The sequence below is a fragment of the Rhinatrema bivittatum genome, chromosome 5, assembly GCF_901001135.1.
Source record: "Rhinatrema bivittatum chromosome 5, aRhiBiv1.1, whole genome shotgun sequence".
Lineage (NCBI taxonomy): Eukaryota > Metazoa > Chordata > Amphibia > Gymnophiona > Rhinatrematidae > Rhinatrema > Rhinatrema bivittatum.
Window position 1 is genome coordinate 101082126 of NC_042619.1, and position 26135 is coordinate 101108260.

At 42.8% G+C, this 26135-nt stretch overlaps 1 protein-coding gene across 8 annotated transcripts in view; it reads right to left on the minus strand.

Annotated features, from left to right (window-relative positions):
* LOC115092117 (NEDD4-binding protein 2-like 2) overlaps positions 1-26135 on the minus strand; it is a 314632-nt gene that overhangs the window by 54148 nt on the left and 234349 nt on the right. For 2 of the 8 annotated variants that reach the window (XM_029602665.1, XM_029602666.1), the window contains exons 1-2: positions 13153-15165; positions 2414-2499 (exon numbers count right to left, since the gene is read on the minus strand). The exons of the other annotated variants lie outside the window; for them this stretch is intronic. In XM_029602665.1, the coding sequence (XP_029458525.1) occupies positions 2414-2499; positions 13153-14758 (1692 nt within the window). In that variant the 5' untranslated portion in view covers positions 14759-15165. Of the gene's footprint in view, positions 1-2413; positions 2500-13152; positions 15166-26135 lie in introns of those variants that run through there. 8 annotated transcript variants of the gene reach the window in all.

Sequence of the window (26135 nt, forward strand, 5' to 3'; positions counted from 1 at the left end):
GGGGCTAAAGAAGAGACCCAGGTGTCTACCTGGGAGTTTGTATGTGGGGGGTGGGGGAGTGTGTGTGTGTGTGTGTGTGTGTGAGAGAGAGTTGTATGTGGGGAGACAGAACATGTGTGTGACAGATAGCATGTGAGAGAAAGCATATGTCTGATATCATATAAGAGAGACAGTGAGCATGTTGGGGATTCATCCCTAGTCTCCCAGCAATTGATACTGCTGGCAGATGAGCCAAGTTGGCAGGGACACTCATTGCACTGAAATGCAGAATAATTTGCAAAAAATATTGTGTTATTTTGAAAAATAAATGTGCAGAATTTTGCAGAATTTAGAAAATGTGTGCGCAGGATTTTCAATTTTTGGTTGCAGAATTTTTAATTTGTTTGCACAGAATTCCCCCAGGAGTACAGTCAGCCTACCAGAAGTTGCTGATATGTGAGAGCTGCAGCAATCACTCCTATTCTCCTCTCTCCACCACCTCCCCCAGAAATGGTCTTGAGTGTCACCATAGTAAATTAGACTAAAATGATTCATGCAAAATTTGTTGTAACATAAAATTTAGCTACTGAGTACAGAGATCAAGACTGGAGCTTATTAAAGAGGTTTTACAGATGTGATTAAAAAAAATGTGTAGCTAATTTACCAAAAAAAAAAAAAAAAAAGGAGGAAATGCAATCTTGAATTGAATTAGCACTTTTTTTTAGGTTTAGAAAGTTAAAGTTTGGGGTTACCACTGAAATTATTTAGCGATGAAAATAAAAAAACATAGCAAGTCAATATGAAGTCTAACATCCCAAGGATCAAAGGGCTAGATTCACCAAAAGGTTTCACTTGTTGAAGCCATACAGGAAAAACCCATGATGGATGCAATCCTAAATATTAACATAAAACACAATTATTGTTAAGTGTTCTCAGAGCCTGCAACTCCAGCCCTACCAAGAAAGGCTAAGTAGCTCACAATTTATTCTCTAAAACAAAGAAAGAAAATGTTAACCGCTACGAAATTTAAGATGTAAGCAGGTTACAAATTTTAATAAATTGGAAATTGGGAAATGATAGAAACATTAAAATAGTTAGGTTTTTATAAAATGCAAGGTTCTAGCACAGAAAAATAAGTTTAAGAAAAATGATATGAAATAGGAGACAAGGAAGCTAACTCAAAGGAAGTAGAAGAAAATACTTCATTACTGAGAGGTTAGAGGAAGCCTGAAATAGCTTTCCTCCATACAGAAACAAGTGGATTTCAGATGCACTGGCATTCTGGTCTCCTTTACACAGTGGGTTGTGTTATAATCCTGTTTCTTATATCAGACCCAGCCAAGTACCCGTGTGGAATGTAGCAAGATGCAGACAGACAAATCCAGTAACAGCAGGTCTGGTTCTGGTCTGAGCACATACAGTAAGGCCGGTACAGTGGCTTTAAAGATAGCATTACCCCTGCAGTTTAGCACAGGGGCAATGTCCGAAGCCTGTGGCATAGAGCTAAGATGCCTTCAGCCATACAGGAAAAACCCATGATGGATGCAATCCTAAATATTAACATAAAACACAATTATTGTTAAGTGTTCTCAGAGCCTGCAACTCCAGCCCTACCAAGAAAGGCTAAGTAGCTCACAATTTATTCTCTAAAACAAAGAAAGAAAATGTTAACCGCTACGAAATTTAAGATGTAAGCAGGTTACAAATTTTAATAAATTGGAAATTGGGAAATGATAGAAACATTAAAATAGTTAGGTTTTTATAAAATGCAAGGTTCTAGCACAGAAAAATAAGTTTAAGAAAAATGATATGAAATAGGAGACAAGGAAGCTAACTCAAAGGAAGTAGAAGAAAATACTTCATTACTGAGAGGTTAGAGGAAGCCTGAAATAGCTTTCCTCCATACAGAAACAAGTGGATTTCAGATGCACTGGCATTCTGGTCTCCTTTACACAGTGGGTTGTGTTATAATCCTGTTTCTTATATCAGACCCAGCCAAGTACCCGTGTGGAATGTAGCAAGATGCAGACAGACAAATCCAGTAACAGCAGGTCTGGTTCTGGTCTGAGCACATACAGTAAGGCCGGTACAGTGGCTTTAAAGATAGCATTACCCCTGCAGTTTAGCACAGGGGCAATGTCCGAAGCCTGTGGCATAGAGCTAAGATGCCTTCAGATTGCTGCGTTACTAATAACCAGTTCAAGCCCTGCCAGCAACTTCTTCAGATATTCCTATTTTTGTGTGTTGACAATGGTTTTCAATCTTGTTTAGGGGACTAAATGTAATAAAAATTCAATTGTTGACCTTAACATGCCAATAAAAGAAATGTATTTGCTTATTCTGTATAGGCAAACTTAAGATTTCGGTAATTAAAATTTTCATCTCATTGTAGGATATTCTAGACAATTAAGAAAAAGATGTTTTAAATCTATACCTTCACAGTTGCCTTCCACTGTGAATGTATCATCCTTGATATATCCCAGTCAAGAGGAACTATAAAGTCTTCTAAGGTTAAAGAATCTGCAATACATCAAAATGTGATATTTAAAAAATGAAAATCTTATACATAGAACTCTAATCTGTTCTACTCAAATATCCAGCTTTGTATATTGAATATTTGTACACAGTAAGGACTCTACTCTGTCTTCTTGCAAAATATGGTGCTGTAAGAGAGAGTTTCACTTATTAATACCTATATTTTGGGTCAATTCATACAGAATTTTTGTCAAATAACTGAATATCTTAATTGGTATGTGATAGAGAGTGCTTTGTAAGCAAGCTTCAGGTGGGTTTCACAATAAGTCACACCCTAAAGAATTATGCAAGAAATATATGAAAGTACTTAGCACATTATAACAATCATGTACCCAGTTAATTTGACTGACCCAGTATTTTTTCAATGATTTTTGTTTATTAAAAAATCTTTAAAAATGTAAGTTGCTCTCTTATTTTATTGGATTGTGGAGCTGTTTAGCCATATTAAATCAATCAAAAGGTGTGTCCCCCCCCCCTCCCCCCCATGATGGCAGTTGTAACTGTGGTTAAGCATTGGTAACATTTGATAGAAAAAATCTCAGACAGCTAATGTCAAACTAAGTTAATATGAGGTATTGATATTAAAAATACATATATTTGTGTGTGGTGTGTTTTGGTAAAAAAAAAAAAAAAGGGGGGGGGGGAATAAAGCTAGAAAAAATTGGTCGCACCAGTAGTTTTTTCATTGATTTTTGCTTTTTACATACTGGGAAGGTTTTGTTTTTCTTTTTTAGAAGCTTAGGAGTGAGTGCTGAGGTGGTGACCTGGATTGCAAACTGGTTGACTGACAGAAGGCAATGTGTGATGGTAAATGGAAATTACTCTGAAGAGAGAGCGGTGTTAAGCGGAGTGCCGCAAGGATCGGTGTTGGGACTGATCCTGTTCAATATCTATGTGAGCGACATAGCAGACAAGATAGAAGATAAGGTTTTTTTTTTTGCGGATGACACTAAGATCTGCAACAGAGTGGACATACCGGAAGGAGTGGAGAGAATGAGACGGGATTTAAGGAAGCTGGAAGAGTGGTCGAAGATATGGCAGCTGAGATTCAATGCCAAGAAGAGCAGAGTCATGCATATGGGGTGTGGAAATCCAGAAGAACTGTATTCGATGGGGGGAGAAGGGCTGATGTGCACGGAGCAGGAGAGAGACCTTGGGGTGATAGTGTCAAATGATCTGAAGTTGGGGAAACAATGTGACAAGGCGATAGCTAAAGCCAGAAGAATGCTGGGCTGCATAGAGAGAGGAATATCGAGTAAGAAAAGGGAAGTGATTATCCCCTTGTACAGGTCCTTGGTGAGGCCTCACCAGGAGTACTGTGCACAGTTCTGGAGACCGTATCTCCGAAGGAACAGAGAAAGGATGGAGGCAGTTCAGAGAAGGGCAACCAAAAAGGTGGAGGATCTTCATCGAATGACTTATGAGGAGAGATTGAAGAATCTAAATATGTACACCCTGGAGGAAAGGAACAACAGAGGTGATATGATACAGACTTTCAGATACTTGAAAGGTTTTAATGATCCAAAGACAACGACAAACCTTTTCCGTTGGAAACAAATCAGCAGAACAGGGGTCATGATTTGAAGCTCCAAGGAGGAAGACTCAGAACCAATGTCAGGAAGTATTTCTTCGCAGAGAGGGTGGTGGATGCCTGGAATGCCCTTCCGGAGGAAGTGGTGAAGACCAAAACTATGAAGGACTTCAAAGGGGCGTGGGATAAACACTGTGGATCCATAAAGTCTAGAGGATGTGAATGAAGAGAGGGTGGCTTGCGAGAATGACAGCTAATAACTGGAGATAATACCCTTATTCAATAGACATACACATGGTTAATGTGACTATGACAGTGCTCTATGCTTCAACGGAAAGAGGAAATGTGGATAAAAGGATTTTCATTCACAAAAAAGCGGGGAGTAGCTTGCTTGTTACGGCGGTTACTACCCCAAACCAAACAAGCCTGATACTTCACTTTCAATGCATATCCAGTGTAGCTTTCTGCTTCAATGGCATGGGGGAATGAAGAAAGGTGGATTTATATTCAGATAACAACCAACAAGGACTAAATTGCACAGGCTGGGTAAACAAGCGTGGGAGTAGCTTGCTTATTGTGGCGGTTACTACCCCTAACCAATTAAATGAGATACTTCACTTAGAAGCAGTTCCAGCACTGCTCTCTACATTAATGGCATGGGTGGAAGGGAAATAGAACCAAAAGGTTACATTAATGGCGGGAGTGGATGGGAAATAGAACCAAAAGGTTACTAAATGCCAAGAGTAACAGATAAGCATGATAGAGAGAGAGAGAGAAAAAAAAGAAAAAAGTGTGATAGCTTGCTGGGCAGACTGGACGGGCCATTGGTCTTCTTCTGCCGTCATGTCTATGTTTCTATTTTGTTGGCAATAAGCCAGTTTCTATTGTTTTGTTTTTTTTCTTTCACAACTACTTGAAATACTAAAAATGGGCCCTAGAGAGGATGGAGTTGGGTTTCATCCCTCAAAGAAACCTTGCAAGACAAATTGACCAACTTATTGTCACCATGGGAATCCTTATCCAAACAGCAATGGGATGTAAATGTGTGGACTGAATTCCACTTTGCAGCCTTCACATGCCCTTCCAAAGTCAGGCCTGCCAGAGTATAACAGAAAAAGATGCAACCAGCTACCCAATTAGACAGTGTGCATTTAGCTACAGCAATGCCAGGTCTTTTGGGGTCAAAAGAAACAAAAAGCTGGGTGACTTTCTATGGTCTTCACTCCATCTCAGATAGAAGGCTAAGGCTCTTCTGCAAGACTTATTCATCCATGTCGATATGATGCCTTTGAAAAAATGTTGGAATGATAATTAGTTAAAATATAAAAATAAAAGTTAACAAACAGAAACAATAAAAAGTGATACCTTTTTTATGGGAGTAGCTTAATACATTTCTTGACTAGCTTTTGGAAGCTAATTCTCCCTGAGGTCAGAATAAAATGACCAAAAGACAGAATTCAGACACTACCTTAAGAAAGAACTTAGAATGCATGGTAGAGCCACCGTATTATGAAAAACACGTGTAAAGGTTAGATAAGTCACTAGGGTCTAGAGCTCACAGATTCCACAAGTTGAAGCAACACCATCAAAAATATGACTTTCCAGATTAGGTACTTCAGTTTACCAGAGCCCATAGGCCTGAAAGATCTTTCATCAACTGGGTTAACACCATGTTGAGGCTCTAAGACCCAGCAGGAGTTTTAATGGGAGGCTTCACCTGAAGCAAGCCCCACAAGAATTTGACAACTAAAAGCTGTACAAAAAGGGGTTTATCTTCTAAAATGGTGATAAGTACCAATTGCACAAAAGTGAACTCTAACAGAGTTCGTTTTCAGATTGGACTGTCAAGGATGTAGAAGGGTAGTCAAACAGTTTGTGTGTGGGTCAGGAAAAAGCATCTATGGCCTCATTTTTACACACCAAAAGGCAAACCTCTTCCAAAGCGATGATCCTTTCTGGTGCAAAGGCAGCTTTCACCAGTGCTGTCTAGCAGAGCTCCTATAAAATTCCAGTTTGGATGACAGGCTCAAGTGGTACTATTTTGTGTAGTTTATTACAAACCCTAGCAAAGCTACCACCTGGATGATTTTGATAATTGATTCTTTAGCACATTTCCAAATTGTGCTCTTGACAAACCAATTGTCCAGATAGGACAATACATTCACCCACAAACTTCAAAGGTATGCAACCACAGCAAGGCATTTTGTGAACACACATGGAGCTCATGCTACACCAATGACAATATTGGAAGTGGTGTTTCACTATTACATATCTGAAATACTTCCTGCAACTTGGATGTATTCATGAGTGAGTGTAAACCCTTTAAATCTACAGAGCATCGCCAATCTCATTTTGACTGAAATGGGATTAGGGTGCCTAAGGAAATCATCTTGAAATTTCTTTTACCAGAAACTTGTTCAACACCCTTCGAACTAGAATGGGACGCAATTCTCCTGTCTTTTTGTGTGATCAGGAAATACTTGGAATAAAATCCCCAACTTCTTTTCCATGGTAGAAATGGTTCAATGTCTTTGGCCTTTAAGAGGAAGGAGAGTTCTGTAATTAGCATAACCTGAAGCTGTGAGGAAAATCAAGATCCTCTCAGTGGGAATCCCAATAGAAAAAGCCTGTATCCATATCACATAATTTGGAAAATCCAACTGTCCAAGGTTACATGGGGCCAAAAGTTTACAAAAAACTCAGCCTGCTCCCCACAGGAAGGTTCTGTAGAAAGGACATTGGGATATAAGCTATGCAACCCTGGATCCAGTCAAAACCCATCCCGGGTTTCATCTGGAGAACTGCCTGAGATTCTGGGGCTCTGCACTCTCTAGGACCAAAGGAAGGACCCTGCTGTTAGGGATGAAAGGGCGAGAAGAAATGACTCTTTGAAGGGAAGTAATGTCTTTTCACAGACCCACCTGAATGCCTCCTTGATGATGTATAGGGTGGATCAAAAGTGGCTGGAAAGAGGGTCTAAAAGCATAGAGCATTGGTCTTATTTGATCCACTGTTTCCTTGACCTTATTTCTTAAGAGATTATCTCTTTTACAGGGCATGTCAGTAAGCCTGTCCTGCACACCAGAAGCTCACAACCAGAGAACCTGCAAGCTTCAGTACTCATGGCAAAGGCTTTTAATGCCATCGCAAAGTTATCATAGGTCAATCTGACCAGATGCTTTCCATACTCCTTTTCTAAGCCCATTAGCTGAACAAGATAGTCACATTTTTCTTGAGGTAGAAAATCTGACAAATCCTTTCACTTTTGCAGAATGGAATGCATATATTGCTCCAAGATAAGAAACTTGCAAATCAGTAAATCTTCCTTCAAACAAGGTCAAAGGCCTGAGGATCTGACCCGAGACATTGAAGGATGTCTCCTTGGCCATCTGACCTTCTGGAGAGCAGATTAGATCACAACTGACTGGGTAAGGCAGTTAGGACCTGTCAAATTCAGTAGACTTCTGGATATGATACACTAAATCAGTCTTCTTAGTCATAGGAGAGAAAGAGGGGGAGACTCCTGCATTCTCATCTATACCTCCTTCAGGATTTCACAGAAGGGAACTGCTATAAGATCCTTAGAGGTGGGGGAGAGGGGGCGTCAAACTGGAGAACATCCAACATGTGTGCCCTAGACTTGACCTCTCTAAATTAAATGGAACAGCATTGTTAGGATTTCGCTTGTTTCACAGGCTCACTTTGCCCTGAGTCAGCCAGCTATGACACCTCTTCACCAGCAGAAACCTCCAGTGAGCCCCATTCAGAGCTATCTAAGTCATTTCCTCACTGGCCTTCTGACTCAGTTTGTGCTGCAGCCTCCTCTCCACCAGGGGACCTCAGCAAACTTCATCCTCAGCCTTGCCAAGCTCCTCCTCACTGCTTGCACCACACCCAAGCTCCAGCTCTATGTAACCCATCCTTGCCCATACCCTTTGCCTCTTCATGGAACTACTCTCGGCTCTCTAGCCTGGCTACTGTTTTCTTACTTTATGCCTTGTGGCCTCCAGGCCTTCTTGCTCCTAAGTACCTTGCTCTGTGGCCTGCTCTGGCTTTGCCTTGTGGCCTCCAGGTCTTCTTGCTGCTAGTACCTTGCTTTGAGGCCTCTCGGCCTTCTTGTTCCTTGGGCATTGTTCTGTGGTCTACCCTAGGCCTTACCTTGTGGGGTCTAGACCTTCTTGCTTCTTGCCTTGTGGCCTAATCCAGGCCTCTCTCTATAGCCTAGTGGCCTACAGGCCCTTCAGCCTTGCTGCCTTTGGGCTTCTGTGTTCCTTGTTCTGTGTTGTTCTTGTTTGGTCCTGTCCTAGTCTGTCTTGTCCAGTCTTGCATGACCAGCCCAGTCCTGGTCCTGGTATTCTTCCCCTGTCTTGTCAGTATCTTGTCTTGCCCCAGCCTTTATCTAGTTCCACTCCTGCCTTGCCTGTCTCTCTCCCAGTCCATGCTCAGTACACTTACTTATCTCTTTCTGTACTCACCCCAGCCCTTGTTTTGTGTCCAGCCCCAGTATCCAGTCCAGTCTGAACCAAGCCTTGCCTCATCCAGCCTTAATACAGCCTGCTTTGCCTTGCTCCTGACAACCTAGATTCACTATGATGTACTGCCGTAGAAAAGCCCTACTGGCCCCCAGAACCCAAGGCCTGCAGGGAAGAGGGCTGGCTAGGTGGAAGATTAGCCTTTGTTCAGTCCAGTGTCCTGCCTTGCAGTCCTGCACAGCTTCTGGGGCAGTGTACCCCAATCCCAGTAATCATGACAAACATCCACCATTCTCTATATAAAATCTGAGGAGAAATTTTCTGAAGGAGATCCACTCTTTACCTGTGGAGAAGAGGGATCTGAAAGAGAGTCTGTAGATGAATCCTATTCAGAGAGTCAGATTGCTATCTTTAATAATACTTATGGGGGTTGGGCGTTCAGGCTGGGCCAGGTACAGGCTGGAAAACACACAGGAGTCAAGAGGTTCACTTGAGTAGATGGAGGCCTGGAACTTGCAAGTAACGAGCTGAAGCAGAACTAGGATCTGGAGGTTTTAACATCACGGTTTGGTGGTTATGAGGCCATGATGAAGATGCTAAAATGAAAGAACAAATGTTGATCATCCCCCTGAAGAAGAACATGGAGACTAGTTCTAAACATGTTGGGCATGGACATCAGATGATAGCAAAAGCGTTTATAGATCAAGATGCGTTTATATACTAAGAAGTCTCCATAAAGTGAGAGTGCCATCATTTGGGAAAAATATTATGCAGATAAGTGCTATAATGATAATTTGAATTTAATTTGCACATAAAAATTTTAAAAATTTATTTTGCATACTGGGCCTATGGACAATGTTGTCCCATGATTATATTTAAGGTGGTTGGCATTTAAAGGCAAGAGCCATTCTGATGGCGCCTAATATGATGGTCAATTTCACATTATCACACAATTATTGAGCATGAAGGTTTTTCTGGTGGATGAAGTAGTGTGGGATATTGCATTGTTTGATATCTTTTTTTTTATTCCCTTCTTTGCTAAACATTATAGTGGTTTTAAGTTTGGAGGTTACAAGGCCCAACAGGTATTAGAAGCCTGGAACTACAGGTCAGGAACCAGAGTCAGGTCACTAGCAGCAGAACTAGTAAAGACTAGAATTAGTGGATCTGCATGATGGAACTGAAATTCTATAACTAAGGGACTGCAATGAGAGATTGGAACCCATGGACTCAAGTGAAGAATCTGAGCAGTCAAAATTCAGCATGCAGAGAGTCTTATAGCAAGAGAGCAAATCAGCTCTTGAATTGCTGTGAACAGTGTCCTGTTCCTCCACAATCCTTGTTGATTAAATTCCAGCCAATCCCCAAGGCCTAAGGATGTGGCTTCAGGGCCTTAACTGAAGCAATATAAATTGTTTTCTTCAGGATCCTGGTTGGTCTGGATTCCCATTCTGATCCCTGGGACTGATCCCAGTTTGAGTCCTCATCAGAGTTTTGCCCTGACAGAGGAGTCCTCACACTCATAACCATAACTCCACACACCCATAGTCTTTGAATCAGAGATGTATACTGGTCAAGTACTTATGTAGCTAGCTATGACCTCAGAAAGGTTTTCAGATGGCTAGGAGGGCCTAGACACTGGTAGACTACAACAGGAAAGCTTCTTCACTCAATGTACCTGGCATCGAGGCAGTCTGCACCATTTCTAGTGTCCTATGGGGCACCAATACCAATGTGATACTGCCACAAGTCTTGAGCACTAGATGAACTTTCATCTGCACCACTAATAATGCAACCAATGCTGATGGACCAGAATGACGCAGACAGCGGTTAATGACTTCTTAAGTCATCCTGCTCAGTTCCTCCTGAAAAACTACTGATGCTAGTACCATATAGAAAATGGATGGTGATGTGACATTCTCTTGGTTTGCCAGAGATGTTTGCTGGCCAAGGTATGGAACTTTAGAGTTTGACAAAGTCCTAAAGACTCTCTGGAGAATGAGCCAATCTGTCTATGGGGATGCTTGGGAGGACTTATGTAAGCTGCCATTATCTCCCTGCTCTCAGCATCCTGTGTCAACAATAACTGATGATGATGCTTCTTGGTCGGATGCTTGACATAGGCCTGGATAGCGATGAAGTAAAACAGTTTACTTTTATCAGGTGGGATGAGTAAGAAAATCCTCCACTCCCATGCCTCCTACTGATGCTTAATCCCGAGGATGAGCAATGATCCCCCAATGTTGATGCACCGCCAGTATCCAGTGCAGCTGGAGAATATCTTTTGACATCCCAAGATGTTTAAAAACTAAGCACCATATGCAGTCACCATGTGAGACAGTGCCTGACATCATACAACTTCAGTGAGCATACATCTTGAAGCTGCTGGCAATGGTTCCTAGATATTGTTGAAAAACAGTTGAAGTTAAATCAAATGACTCAGTTTTGAAAAACGAACACATTGGTCAAAACCGCGCGATGGAAACAGGGCTTCGAAAAAAGAAAGAAAACAACAAAGAATGCAAAAACCTAAGGAATCTACCAAGGAACAGGTTTAAACAGCTGAACTGGAGGAGGACAGACAAAAAATAACCTCTTCATGCAGACCCCCCCCCACACACACACACACACTGCTGAAACAGTGATTGAATAAAAAAATATGTTGGTCACTGCGGACAAAAAAAGATCTAGAGAGGGTCACATGTGACACTAATGATGTGGGGACAAACCATACATGGCCTGTAGAAAGCTCTAGAAAGCTTTCCAAGTTCTATCCGATCTGGGGCTCCATTGCTGACATCACCCATGCATGTGGAATAAATATTCTGTTGGTCTTTGTATAATTTTTTTTTTTTTTCAGTAATAGGTTGGACTGGTAATTCTTGGGGGACGGGAGGGGAGGGGAGGGGTTCAGTGTACTATCTGGCTTAAAGTTCCTGATTATTTTATATGCATTTTAAAAAACTCTACAGTCCATCTTCATTTTTTACTGCTCATTTCTGAGCATTTCAAGCTTTGGTTAACCCCATCCACCCAGGATTAGGACTCTATAAACCATCAGGAGACAAAGTGGGTGGCCTAGTTAGAATAATTAACAGGAACAAGGAGATCTGGGATCAAATTCTGCTTCTGATACTCATTGTGATCTTGGTGAAGTCACTATCTCCCACTGCCTCAGGTACCCAATTGAATTATAAGCTCTCTAGGACAAGGACTCCTCATCATTTACACACTACTAACAACAGTATTTTATGTCAAATTATATATATAGGTACAATAAGACCCTGCCCAGAAAGCATACAATGAAGGCTATATGTACTTAAGAATTTTTCCCATTTTGTGTCTAAGTGGGTACTTGTGACAATGGGAAATAAAGTGACTTTTCCCAGGTCACAAGTGGCAGTGGCAGAAGCAGGATTTGAACTCAGGTCTCCTGGTATTCAGCCCATTCTTCTAACCACCAACCACTTACCTGTATGTAAATCTGTCATGAAGATTACTGATTTAAGGTGCTATGTAAACAAAATAAAAATATACAACTTCAGGAGTTCCCTCCACCCAACCACTTATTTATCACCTTCTATCCTTCGTTGCCATTGCAACAATGGTCTTCGACCCTCTTTACAGTTTGGTACTAGTACATTCTAGTATATGGCTGGCTGGTAGGTGTCACTTCAGTGTAATGACCAGACTTCCCTCCCAAGTGCAATGGCATCCGGATCCTGGAATTAAACTTGGAACTGAGTGGCAGTGTTGCTGCTGCTGTGCCATCAAGATGTCCAATTTGTTTGTATTTTTGACAGATTTCCTTTTTAAAGTGATGTGGGCACCTTTCTCCTGGATTGAAACACCAACCCATGTCACACAGGCCATCAACAGCTTCCCAAGGATCATCATTTTTGGTCCCCTACACCCTGATCCAGACTTGAACTAGCAAAGAAAAAGGTGAAAGACTAGAGAGACATGAGAATTATCCAAGGGAATGCTAGTCACAGTCTTCAAGAGGCTGTTTTCCCTGGAAAAAATCTACACTAGGCTTTAGTAACTTTTGCAACTACTCTAACTTGCAGTACAGTTCAAAAGAACTGGTAAATCCTGAATGGCTGGGGGAGGGTGAACAAAGTAGTTTACCCATAAATGCAAGAGGGAACTTGTTATAGCTCTATAGATGGTGTGGGTCAGGTTTTCAATCACTTCCAATGAGGTAAAAAAGCAGTTATGAGCTGTTTAACAATCCTGCTGTCAAGTTTGAGGCAAAATAACTTACATGCCAGTTAACTGATCAGACTGTGATTTGAAAATGGCCTGTATCTGCCACAGGCGAGGTCATTTTCAAAATCAAGTCAAGGTTTGAAAGATTCCAATTCCATGCATATGCATGGTTGTGGTTCACTTGTTTCTAACATTGAACAGTCCGATTTGTTAAAGGGGAAAAAATCTGATTTGCTGAACCACGTTCTTTGCACCATGACTTGTTTGGTTACCTGAGTGAGCCTGGGACACACAAAAGGGTAACTGGGAAGAACCTTGTAGCAAAAAGTCACACTATATATGCCTATGCCAATTCACTGCGCCATCCAATCATACAAACTAAAAACTGAGCATATATTTGCAAAGAAAAGATAAGCATCTTACCTATACAAACTCCAGGAGATCCAAAATGCTCTATCAGCTGTAATGCAAATTGAAGTGACAACGGAAGCTTCAGAGATGCTTTGCTATGTAATGGATCTTTACTATGTACAGGCTCTAAGGACAGTAGTGACTTGTCTTTCTCTATTCCTGGTAGATGTTCATCAAAACTCCCAAAAAAGACAGAAATGTCAGAACATTCAGGTTTCACTGTAGCAGAAGAGAAAATGTCCAACTGTGCATTTGAAACCTCTGGAAACATGGGTTTTTCATGAAGCATTCTTTGTGGTATTAATGTAACAACGCTAAAAGCTTCTTTACTCCTTGAAGAACATTGAGAAAACATTGGTGCTTGTTTCTGCTCAGCATAAGAAGCAGTTTCTTTTGAGACACATACAGACTGTTTAAGTTTGTCGAATAAAGCTTCACTAATATGAAGCTCTACAGCAGAGTTAGTTCTACTACATGGCTCTGCATCAGCTGACTGTGCAGAGCATTCAAGCCTATCACTAGACTTGTTTTTGCTTTCACAGCTTTTAATTAAAACTGCAATATCTTCCATTGCTAAATAATTTTCCAGTGCTTCATTGACTGTTCTTAAAGCTTCTCTCTTTTCACTCATTGCAATGCCTCTTGGAAGGTCAAAGTTTGCTGCCAAGTTGAAAATTCTTTTCAGTTTTTGTGTATTAGTCCATGTAGTCAGTTCCCTTGGTTTTGTTTGAGTATATTTTTTAGATAAGCAGTTTTCAAAATAATGTTCCTCTGATCCTGAGAAGAGGATACTATTAGAACGGCCAATCAAAGGACAATCAATTGCAAAAATAGCACTAGTCTTAATTAAACCATGCTTATTTTCTTTTCCTAATGTTTCTGTACAGTCATTAACAATTTGGGGTATTTTTCCAAAAGAACACAAGGAAATGCTTTCTCTCTTTGATCTTTGCTCATTTAAGAGTAGATCAGCTGGATATTTGCATAGACGTACACGTCCAAAATTAAAATGCACTTGTTGATTTCTCCATAAGTTAGCTGAATAATAACTGTACAAACAACTGATTTTTGATGCACTTCTAGTTTGTACAATTTTATGGGAGATGATGTTCAAGACCTCAGGTGATTTCCTATTACGCTGGTAGAGGAAAATTCCTTTTTTTGTACTACGTAAGCCTAACAGTTGGATTCCAGGCATGGAGTTGCATTTAGTTGTAGCAGAAACATCTCTCTCTTCAGCATCTAACATTGTTTTAACCTCAGCTCCAGGTTTAGATATAAACCCTTGATAACTGATTTCAAATGAGTACAATTCATTTTCAACCAGATTATGGGTTTCCTCCATTTGCCAATCCGATGGGTGCCCAATTCTACTTTTTTTGTGTGATCCCATCAAGCTCATTAGAAAATTATTTTTCTTCTCTGGGATAGATTTACTTTTTGAATAACTGTCAACTGATCCTAAAGTCTCAGATGAAGCATTATGAAAATTTTGTTGATGTGGAAGTTTCCCATCTATAGTATCTTCAAGAGCTGCTGGTTTAAGGAAGGATTCTTGGTTAAATGCAAGCTGTTTTTCTCTGTCTTCATCTGATTCGTCCTCTTCACATTCTGTCATTTCTTGGCCTGTAAGGACTGCAGGACTTAATGGTCCCTCTAGTTTTTTATTGTGATAAGTCTTGTGTTTCCTATTTTTCTTCTTTTTTTCTTTTCTGCATGTGTTTCGGGGTATTTTCAAATTCCTTAAACATAGGATGAAAAATCATACATACAATAAGATCACTATCAAAAGCTATGCAACATCATGGAAATTAGCTAAATATGGTAGCATTTTGGGGATCAAGATTTTAATCTTATATCACGAAGTAATTTTTCATTTATTGTTCTCTGTTTTGATCCAATTACTCTGCAAATGTGTTAACATCTGCTCTAAAGCAAATAATAAAAGCACACATACATTGGAGACCACGATTAATTTTGTAAACTTAAACAGCAATATTAGAGAGATTCCTCAAAATATCAAAATTGTCTATTTCTTGACTATTGTTTATGCTTTTGATCTTATTTCTTGATTTCCTCTATGTATCCCAATATATTTATTTCTTTTTATACAAATGTTTGGAATAAAAAAATGTGTGCACTTGCAGCCAGTTCTGGTACACTCAGGCCTAAAGAGGGAGAGCCATTGAGCAGCATCCAGGGCACACTTCAAATAGAATTTGCTTTAAAGAGTTATATAATCAGGGCTTAATTTGTGGGGGAAATCGCCTGGAATGCAGGCACTTTTCAGAGCAGCAGAGGTGTTCTTCACCCCCTCCTCTTCAGGCAGCCTGCAGGGAAGAGGAGAGGGAAGTGTGATTCCAGAGTACACAGAGCAGAGAATAGCCACTCTACTCCCTAATCCCTTCTGAGGTTCCCCCTCCCCTCCTCTACAAGGAACAGGAGACGGGATGATACTGAAGCAGATGCTGCAGTGCAAAAACAGATGCAAAAAGGGTTGAATAAACACGTTTGAAATTTATAAGCATAAGAACTTGCCATACTGGGTCAGACCAAGGGTCCATCAAGCCCAGCATCCTGTTTCCAACAGTGGCCAATCCAGGCTACAAGTACCTTGCAAGTACCCCACAACTAAGTATATCCTAAGCTACTGATGCTAGTAATAGTAGTGGCTATTTTCTAAGTCACCTTGATTAATTATCCAAACCTTTTTTTAAACCCAGCTACACTAACTGCAATAACCACATCCCTGGCAACAAATTCCAGAGTTTAATTGTGCGTTGAGTGAAAAAAAAACTTTCTCCAATTAGTTTTAAATGTGCTACATGCAAACTTCATGGAGTGCCCCCTGGTCCTTCTTTTGTCTGAAAGAGTAAATAACTAATTCACATTTACTCATTCTAGACCTCTCATGATTTTAAAGCCCTCTATCATATCCCCCCTCAGCCGTCTCTTCTCCAAGCTGAAAAGTCCTAACCTCTTTAGTCTTTCCTCATAGGGGAGCAGTTTCATCCCCTTTATCATTTTGGTCGCCCTTCTCTGTGTCTTCTCCATCGCAACTATATCTTTCTTAAGCAATAGTGGCATTCATCATTGCTTCAACCCTGGCCTTGATAAGAACTACAGCTCACAAGTTTCAAAGTTGTGCTGATTCAACCCCTTTTTTTTCTCTATTATTCAAGGCTTAATTTCTGGCAGAACAACCAAGAATGGTGTTCAGCCTCCATTTTTCCAATACCCAAGGAGACAGTACAGCTGGCGGTACATTAGTTTTGGCTCCCCCACAGAAACCGAGCAGAGCTAGTGGTGTAAATCAGTGTCAGCGACATGCAGAAATGGAACAGAAATGGTGGTGGAAGGATCATTTCTGGCTCTCCCAGGCCTCAAAGAAGGCACAGCAGAATGTACTGGAGCTACTTATCTTGAGATGAGAGGAGCCACATAGCCTTGATTTTTGTGCAATTTCCTGACACAGTTGAAAGGCCATGGGAAAGGCAGAAGAGACACGAAAAGAATCCCTGTCACTTCCACCGCTTCTGCTGCTACAGGATGTGATCTCATATATGGAGTGTCTGTGTGTAGGAGAGTTTAGGAGAGGGCTCACAGCTGGCCCCAGCCCAGACCCCACTTCCCTTCCACACCACTCCACAGTTCCACTTTCTTTTAGTCTACAACTTAAGCCCTGTATATAATATTTTAAATACACAATCCACTTAACATGAAAATAGCAATTTTAACAAGCATTATCTATGACAGAGCTTTCCAAAGTGTGTGTCGCGACACTTTGGTGTGTCGCCTGAGGTATGCCGGTGTGTCGCGCAAGCCCGGTGCACGTGACACACCGGCAAGTGGGAGCCAATGCGGCTGCCGGTGGAGCTCATCCCACTGGCGGCTGAGCAGCGAAGAATCGTTGTGCTGTGTGCCACAGACACACAGCCGGAAGATCGGTAAGGCCGTGGTGAGTTCACGTCACCACGGCCCGAAGAAAAAGGGCACGTCTAAACGTGCAGGTGCTCCGCCTCCTTCCTGCCCACGCGGCCCCGGAAGAAAAATGTTGCCGGAGCCGCACGGGCAGGAAGGAGATGAAGCAGCCGCGTGCAGAAGAGGAGCTGCGTTGTTGCACCGGGCGAGAAGAGGCCCGGTAGCAGGGCCCCCACCGCGGATCAGATCGGCCCGAGAAGATCAGAGTCGCCGCGATCGGCCCGAGAAGATCAGGGCCGCTGCAGAGCCGATCCTGCAGCGACCCGTGAAGAGGAGGCCCAGAGGTAAGAGAGAGGCTGAGGGCCCGTAGAGTGCGTGTATGAGCTGAGTTGAGAGATTGGGTGCATGTATTAGCTGAGCTGAGTTGAGAGATTGGGTGCCTGTATGAGCTGAATTGAGACATTGTGTGCGTGTATGAGATGAGTTGAGAGACTGGGTGCCTGTGTGAGTTGAGAGATTGGGTGTGGGAGTGAGGATCTCAATGTTTGCAGAGACAGCATGTGAGAGCCTGTGTGTGTGTGAGAGAGAGACAGCATGTGACAGTGAGAGCCTGTGCATGAGCAAGACAGCATGTGGGAGTGAGAGAGAGCCTGGGTGTGTGAGAGTCAGACAGCATGTGCAAGAGAGAGACTATGTATGAATGATTGTATGAGAGAGAGAGCATGTGAGCGTGAGAGCCTGTGTGTGTGTGAGAGAGAGAGAAAGCATGTGAGAATGAGAACCTGACTGTATGTTTGAGGGAAGAAGATAGATGGAGAGAAAAGAAATAGAAAAAAAGACAATATGAAATGAATTGGCAAAAAAATAAGAAAGGGGAGGTGGAACAAAAAAGCCTGGGACCAACCAATTAGAAAACTAAGATCAGACAGCAAAGGTAAAAAAAAAAAAGAAATAAATTACTTTTTACTGATTGGCACATGTAATCTTTGTTAATGTCAAGAGTAGCACTTTCTCTATGCGGATCTCACAATGTACGAGATCAACATGGAGGAACTGGAAACCCACAGGGCCTGCACATAGGAGGCAGCAGAATTTATTTATTTATTTATTTATTTATTTATTTATTTATTTATTGTTTTTGTTATACTGAGTTTCATGACAGGCATCACATCAACCCGGTTTACAATTAACAAAGTGTGAAAAGCATAACGTAGCGTAATAAACAATATTCTCAATAAGAACCTTGAACTTTTAAATACAGGGAATCAGAAAAAGGATGTGAGAAAGTTACAATAAAACAGGGAAAAATTAACTTGGGACTGGAAGAGGGGAGAGAAAGAACAGAGCAATATTGCCAATAGCAGCAATCAGCGCCTCCCCAATAGCCATGCGGCATCAGTGGCAGCAGAGGAATGAGAGAGGCTCCGAGGTTGCTGGCAAAAGAAAGAGAGGGGGTCTGCCTTTAGTGTGTGCATGTCTATGAATGGGTGCCTGCCTGGGGGTGTATGTGTGTGAATGGATGGGTGCCTGCCTGGGGGATGGTGAGGGAGTGGTGTGAAAATGAATGGGAGCCTGCCTGGGGGTCAGTTTTAGTGTGTGAGAATGACTGGGAGCTTGCCTGGGTGTGTGTGTTTGTGTGAGAATGATTGGGAACTTGCCTGGGTGTGTGTGTTTGTGTGTATGTGAGGGAGCCAGAGAGAGTGTGTATGAGAAAATCCAGGGGAGTAAGAGTTTGTGTGTGGGGTGTGTGTGGAGGGGGAGAGAGTGTCTTAGAGTCTGAGAGTGTGTCAGTGTCTGTGAGAGCGAGAGGTTATGGTGGGTATAAGAGCATGAATGTGTATGTATGTGACAGTGTATGTGTAAGAGAGAATGGACATGTGAGTCTGTGTGAGAGAGGATAACCTCTGGGAAATTGTAAAAAATGTATATGATTTTAATTAATAGAAATTCTATTTATCAGTAGTTTTAAAATATTCTTTTATTAGTATGGTTTTACTATTATAACTGATGCTTTATGTTTCTTGATTTTGTTTGTTTTATGAGGAATGGTGGTTCTGTTTTTCCATTGTTAATTCACAGAGTCTGGCTTCTTGGAGTTTCCATTTCAGTTTTTGTCTAATTTGTGCTCCTTTATTTTGTATTCTGTATTTGGTGAGGGTCTGTCTCTGCGACCATGATGAGAGATTCTGCTAGCATAGGGATCTATAGCAATCGGGTTTGTTTTGTTTCCTCAATAGGTGGTGTATTGGTATTCTAGGACCCAGTGTAATATTTACCCATGCTTTTTCACAGGTAGGGTTGTTGTTGTTTGAGTCCTTGGTGTTATTACTGTTATGTTACAATGGGATTGCAGTATAGATTTTGAGTGTCTTTTTTGCGAGATTTTATTTTAGTTCACAATGTGCCTGGCAGTGGAAGATGTTTGTGCTGCTGTTACTGTGAGGTGACACCAGCATTTGAAAATATCTTTTAGTATGATGAGCTGTAAGGGAAACATCCAAGCTCCATTGTTTGGGGGAATTTCAGTGGATGCACAGAGTTACAGAACTGGAGGTGCAGGATTTATATTGACATTCTGTCCCTTCCTATAAATTCCAGAATTCACTCTCATAGCCATATAGAATTAGTTGAATGAGGCTATCAAATAATTATGTAGTGTGAAACTGGCCAGCTTTTTAAAATTATGCAGAAAACCCTTTGGACTTTTTTATTAACACCAAATATTCAAAAGCTGTGTTCATCCCATCAAGCTCATATCTCATTAAAGAGGTAAATTGAATAACACAATAACTTTGTTTTATTATTGTTACTCATAAATTATAACAATAACATTATTCTTGGAATATTATATATTTTTAATATAAACGAAAGGTTTTCACAAGATATGTTGTGTCGTGAAACATTTTATTATGTATATATTTAAGGAAACATACATAAATTGTCGAAATACATTTCGTTCATTTAACCTTTAACCTCCGGTTTGCTTGTAGACTAATTACTGTGTCCCGAAATTATGTTTGTCTAAAAAGTGTGTCACCAACATGAAAAGTTTGAAAAGCTCTGATCTATGACCTATTGTCTTAACTCAGTATAAGCCCCTAGTGTTTTACGTGTTATTTCTTCCTTTGAAATGTAAATATTTTGCAGATATGCATATTTGTATAACTGTTTAAAAAACAGACATCAGTTTATTGATTAAATCCCTTGAAAAAGTTGTTTCCTCTAAGTTAGCAAGAATCTAAATTAAAATGTTATGCAAGCCTTGAAAAATTAAGTACTTTTAAATTCAGCTATATTGCCTTCTACAACATACCTCCACTGTAGCCTGAGTAGACAGCAGTTCTGTAATCAATTAGCGATATAGGAAACTATTCTAAAACAAATCTTCAATTTCATGGCAATTAGGAAAAAAGGTTTTTAGGTTTTGCTCCATCCCAATTTTAACATTCCAACTTCTTCCTTTATTAATCTATCCCTACCCAAAATTACTAACAGTCATGATTATGTAAATATATAATTTTTATAATGATTGGCAGTTAACGGGATAGCCCCGCGAACCACCTCACTCAGCTCGATGCTGCCAAAGCTCTTTGAGGCTGGAACGCTGTCGACCACAGACCACTGCCGAGAGCAACACGGAACGCTATCATGCCACATCCTCCCTGACTTCCCATAGACACACGCTCGATGTCCTGATCTTTAAAGGCCCATAGCAGGAAGCACCATTCGGCACCACCCGGCACCACCTGATAACCTCATCAGTTCCTAACTAACTATCTATTAGCTCGATACTGTAAGACCGCGGTAGAAAGAGTGCGGCATTGCCAGGCGCACCCTTCCTCCCCGCACGCACAGTTCTCTTCACTTAGCGCCCGATACTCTCTTCTAATTGCATGCAAATGCATGCCGCGGCTGTGAAGCGTTAGGGAAGGGTTATGCCCGCGCAACCCATTTTACTGTATAGGCGCTTAATACAGCGCCTATACAGTAACCTGGGTGCGCTGGTACCTGTCATTTCAAATGTCATTTCAAATGACATTTGAAATGACCGGCACCAGGAAGTGTAAAAAAATCCCAAAAACCCCAAAATATGTAAAAACCTGAGTGTTATAAAAAAAAAAATTTTTTAAATACCTGTCACTTTCGTGCAGTCATCCAGGCAGTGGCGGGAGCCGGAGGGCCGCGTGGGTCCAGATGGCCGGCGGGTGGCGGCGGGAGCCGGGTGTTCGATCGAGGCCGCGGGCGGGTAGGTGCGTGTTCGATCGGGCGGGCGGCGGCGGCGGGATCCGGGGGGCGGGTGGGCGCGTGTTCAAACGAGGCCGGGTCGCACAGGCGCGCATTAATTCAGGCGGAGGGAGCCGGCGGCGAAAGCGGCCTCCGGCAACCCCCACCGGCAGTGAATGAATGCGCGCCTGTGCGACCCGTGCGATTCGGCGCTCAAGGCACCGAATCGCACGGGTCGCGCATTCATTCACTGCCGGTGGGGGTTGCCGGAGGCCGCTTTCGCCGCCGGCTCCCTCCGCCTGAATTAATGCGCGCCTGTGCGACCCGGCCTCGTTTGAACATGCGCCCACCCGCCCCCCGGGTCCCGCCACCCGCCCGATCGAACAGGCGCCCACTCCGCCCGCCCGCGGCCTCGTTTGAACACGCGCCCACCCGCCCCCCGGATCCCGCCGCCGCCCCGCCCGATCAAACACGCGCCTACCCGCCCGCGGCCTCGATTGAACACCCGGCTCCCGCCGCCGCCCGCCTGGACCCACACGGCCCTCCGGCTCCCGCCGCTGCCTGGATGACCGCACGAAAGTGACAGGTATTTTAAAATTTTTTTTTTTTTCTGACAGGTTTTTATGTGTCCCACAGCATTACATTTTCTCGCTCAACTCTGTATCGCTTTTTTTTTTATTGTGTTTGAGTATCTTAAGTGGTGTCGATGGATTTGTTACTAGACTCACAGTCCTAACACCTACTAGGGGGAGGCGGTAAACTAACACGTTAAAGCCGCGGCAAAACAGTGGGTTACTAAGGAGATAATATCAGCGCCCGTTACAGTATCGGAGGGGAATAGCTAATTCCTTCATTATACAGCTAATTCGTTCATTTACACATCATATACATGCTGCGTGCGGAAAGGGTTATGTGTCTATTTTAAGAAGCGCTAAGGACGCGTGAAACTGGAGACTGTATCGCTGGTTCGCCTTACTCGTCTGTATTGTACGCTCCCAGCACGTTACAGACGGGAAATCTTCAACCGCACGTTACTGTATCGAGCCGTATGTAAGTCTTCCTCAAACGACTAGCAGATGCTTCAGCAACAGGTCCCCCTGTTGTCTTCCATTTCTGTACCTTGCTTGTTGTCTGCCTTATTGCCCTGTCTTAGTCTTGCCTCTGTGGTCCTGCTCCTCTGGTCCCGCTTGTTCATCCTGCCTGTCTCGGCCTGACTCCTGCCTTTGACCTTGCTTCAGATACTGACCATTCTCTTTCCCACCTGCCTTGGACCTTCTCTATGACACCAACCACTCTCTTGCTTGCCATCTGGTGCTGGCCCCTGCTTTAGACTTGGACTATGCTCTACTTGCTGCCTGCCCTGATCTTTGACCTATACCCAGTGGCTTTCCGATAGCTGTCAGCCCTAACCTCGGCCTGGCCCAGGACTCTCTGTCTTAGTCCTGTGGAACTATTGCCTAAATCCTGCTGGCCTCTGGAACCTAAAGGCTCAACCTGCAGGGAACAGGCCTGGTATAGGTGAAGCTCCATTCAAGTTCCATCCTAGGACCTGTCTGCCAGCTGGTGGTGTGGGTCTAAGGTGTTCGCCCTCTAGGCTGCGCCAATCATATCCCAGCACGGGTCCTCTTCACTTATAAGATTGCTGAGATCTCGGACCTGGTGGATCTGTCCAGCCTTCAGGCTATGCCAGGTCTTGCAAGGTGCATCCAACAGCAGCAAGGGATCCTGGACCAGGTAACTGGAGTACTTGAGAGACTCACTCAGAGAATGGATGCCAGTGAACCCCACCTCCAGTACCAGCTTCTCCTCCATGGTCCCACTGCTGCTGGAGCCGGTTTCTCTCTCGAGGCCCATTCCACATCTGGCACCGCCTCCCCATTACCTCAGGGACCTGAAGGAATGCCAGGGTTTCCTGATCCAGTGCTGCATGCATTTCGATCTTCAGTCCACTTTGTTTCCTACTGACTGCACCAAGGTGACGTACATACTCTTGTTCCTGGGAGATATGGCCGTGGCCTGGGCATCCCCATTGTTGAACGAGAGGACTTTATTCTCAACAATCTCCATGAATTCCTGCTCCAGTTCCACCTCATCTTTGATGAACCTGGGTTTGTTTCCTCCATGGTAGCTAAACTACTTCAGATCTAACAGGGAATCCACACAATGGGAGAGGACAACATATTTATTTATTTAGTAATTTTATATACCGTTTTACCAGTATAGCACTGACCAAAGCGGTTTACAATAATAAAACAAATATCATAAACAAAACAATTTAAATTAAGTTTAAATTGTTTAAGTAAAATACTAAAATAAAATTAAAATAGAATTAGAAATGAATAAAAATACAGCATGTTATATGATCAATTAAAATTAAAGTGACAAAAAATAAAAGTTGGCCATTATATTTAAAAAAACTTAAAGGTCAGAAGCAAAGCAGACAAGTCAATAGATACTTTGAAATTCAATAATTCCTTAATTGATATTAAATATGATACATACCTAACCTTATTTACTCTGGCTAGAGAGTTCAATATCCCTAAAAGCTTCCTGAAAAAGATGGGTTTTCAGAGCCTTCTTAAACTCTTTTCGATTGGGTATTAGCCTTAAAGGATCTGGCAGTGCATTCCATAAAATAGGACCCACGACCGAGAAAGCTCTATTCCTTGTCACATTCAGTGCAGCATTTTTTACTGAGGGAATTTCCAGTAAGTTTTTTCCTGCTTATCTGAGCTCTCTCAGCTTTGGACTTCAGTGAGGAGAGGACAGCCATAAATCCATTTTCTGGCAAGGCTTGTCTGGTCAGATCAAGGATGAGTTGGCTGATCGGGATGTTCCGCCTATGTTGGAGGGCTTGATCGCACTGGCCACCAGAGTATACCAGAGGTTTCAAAAACAGGCCCAGGAAAGCAAGGCTTCTCGGCGATCTGTCCATTTGGTCCCTCATTTTCAACACCCTCTAATGCAGGGCTTCCCAAACCTGTCCTGGGGACCCCACAGCCAGTTGGGTTTTCAGACTTTCCACAATGAATATGCATGAGATACATTTGCATATCATGGAGATTTAGTAGATGCAAATTTAGCTCATGCATATTCATTGTGGATATCCTGAAAACCTGACTGGCTGTGGGGTCCCCAGGGCAGGTTTGGGAAGCTCTGTTCTAATGCCTACTCTTAGTCCAGAACCGGCTCCCCCTATAGAGAAGCCCATGCAATTGGGTCATTTGAGACTCTCCCAGTATTAGAAACAAAGGTGACGACAGCTTGGGTTGTTCTCTACTGCACTGGCCAGAGGCACTTTGCCAGTTGAGGCTCCGAGGAGCCTGGAAATTCATTCACCTAGAGTTGATTGGAGAGGCAACCCTTGGTTGGACTCCTTCCTCTCCGCAAATGCTGGTACCCATCTGCCTGCTCTCAGGGAGTTCTCCAGTCCATATGGAGGCTTATCTGGACTCTGGCACAAGTGGGAACTTTATTGAAGAGTCACTAGTTCACCAGCATGGTCTGCCCACCACCACCATGACAAATACGATCTCCATTTCTTCCATCTCCACTGAACTTCTCTCCCAGGTTGGCTCACCGAAGTAACCTTGCCCATTACCCTGCAGATGGGTCTTCTTTATAAGGAAACACTCACGTTCTATGTGCTACCTAGGTTGGTCAATCCTATCATCTTGGGACTACCCTGGCTCCAGAAGCACCAACCTGTTAGACTGGGACACCATACAAGTGGCACGGTGGGGACCTAGGTGCACCGAGACATGCCTTTCTTTGGTACTACCTGCAACAATCCTGGCCATAGCCATGCTGGGTCTACCCCCGCAGTATACAGCATTCACAGATTTCTTTTGCACATAACATACAGAAGTCTTGCCGGTGCACAGGTCGTGTGACTGCCCTACTGACATCCTACCAGGGAAAATAGCACCTCGTGGAAGGATCTATCCTCTGTCCGCACCAGAGATGGCTGCCATGTCCTAATACATTAGGGGGAAACTGGATAGGGGCTTCATTCGACTTTCCTCACACCCTGCTGGTGTAGGCTTCTTTATTATGGGGAAGGAGGATGGATCCCTCAGGCCCCATGTAGACTATAGGGGCCTTAACACCATCACAATAAAGAATCAGTACCCCTTGCCACTGATCTCAGAGCTGTTCGACCACCTGCAAGGGGAACAGATATTCACCAAACTTGACCTACAGGGGGCGTATAACCTCCTATGCATTAGGGAAGGTGATGAGTGGACAATGGCAATTAATACTCGAGATGGCCACTATGAATATCTCATGGTGTTCAGTCTATGCAACACCCCCAGCCGTCTTCCAGTGTATGCTAATGAAATATTTTGGGACCTCGTGTACTCTCATGTGGTTGTGTACTTAAAGGACATCCTTGTCTTCTCTCAATCACTGGCTCAGCACCAAAAGCATGTCAGACAGGTGTTGCATAGACTATGGGAACATCACCTGTATAGAAAATTGGAAAAATGTACTTTTGAGCACGAAGAACTTCCCTTTTTGGAATACATCATCTCTCAATACGGATTCTTTATGGAACCTGCCAAGGTGAAGGCTACACCAGTAGGACTCAAGGCCCTGCAATACTTCCTAGGGTTTGCAAATTATTACTGACAATTAACATCTCAGAACTCTTCATTTATAGCCCCGCTTACTGCCCTAACCAGAAAAGGCACGGATTCAAAGCACTGGCTTGAAGAGGCCAACCAGGCCTTTCCAGGATCTCAGGCAGGAATTCTCGCAAGATTATTGCTTGAGACATCTGGATCCATCTTGACACTTCATCGTAGAGGTAAATGCCTTTGCCCTTTGGGTTAGGGACTGTCCTCACT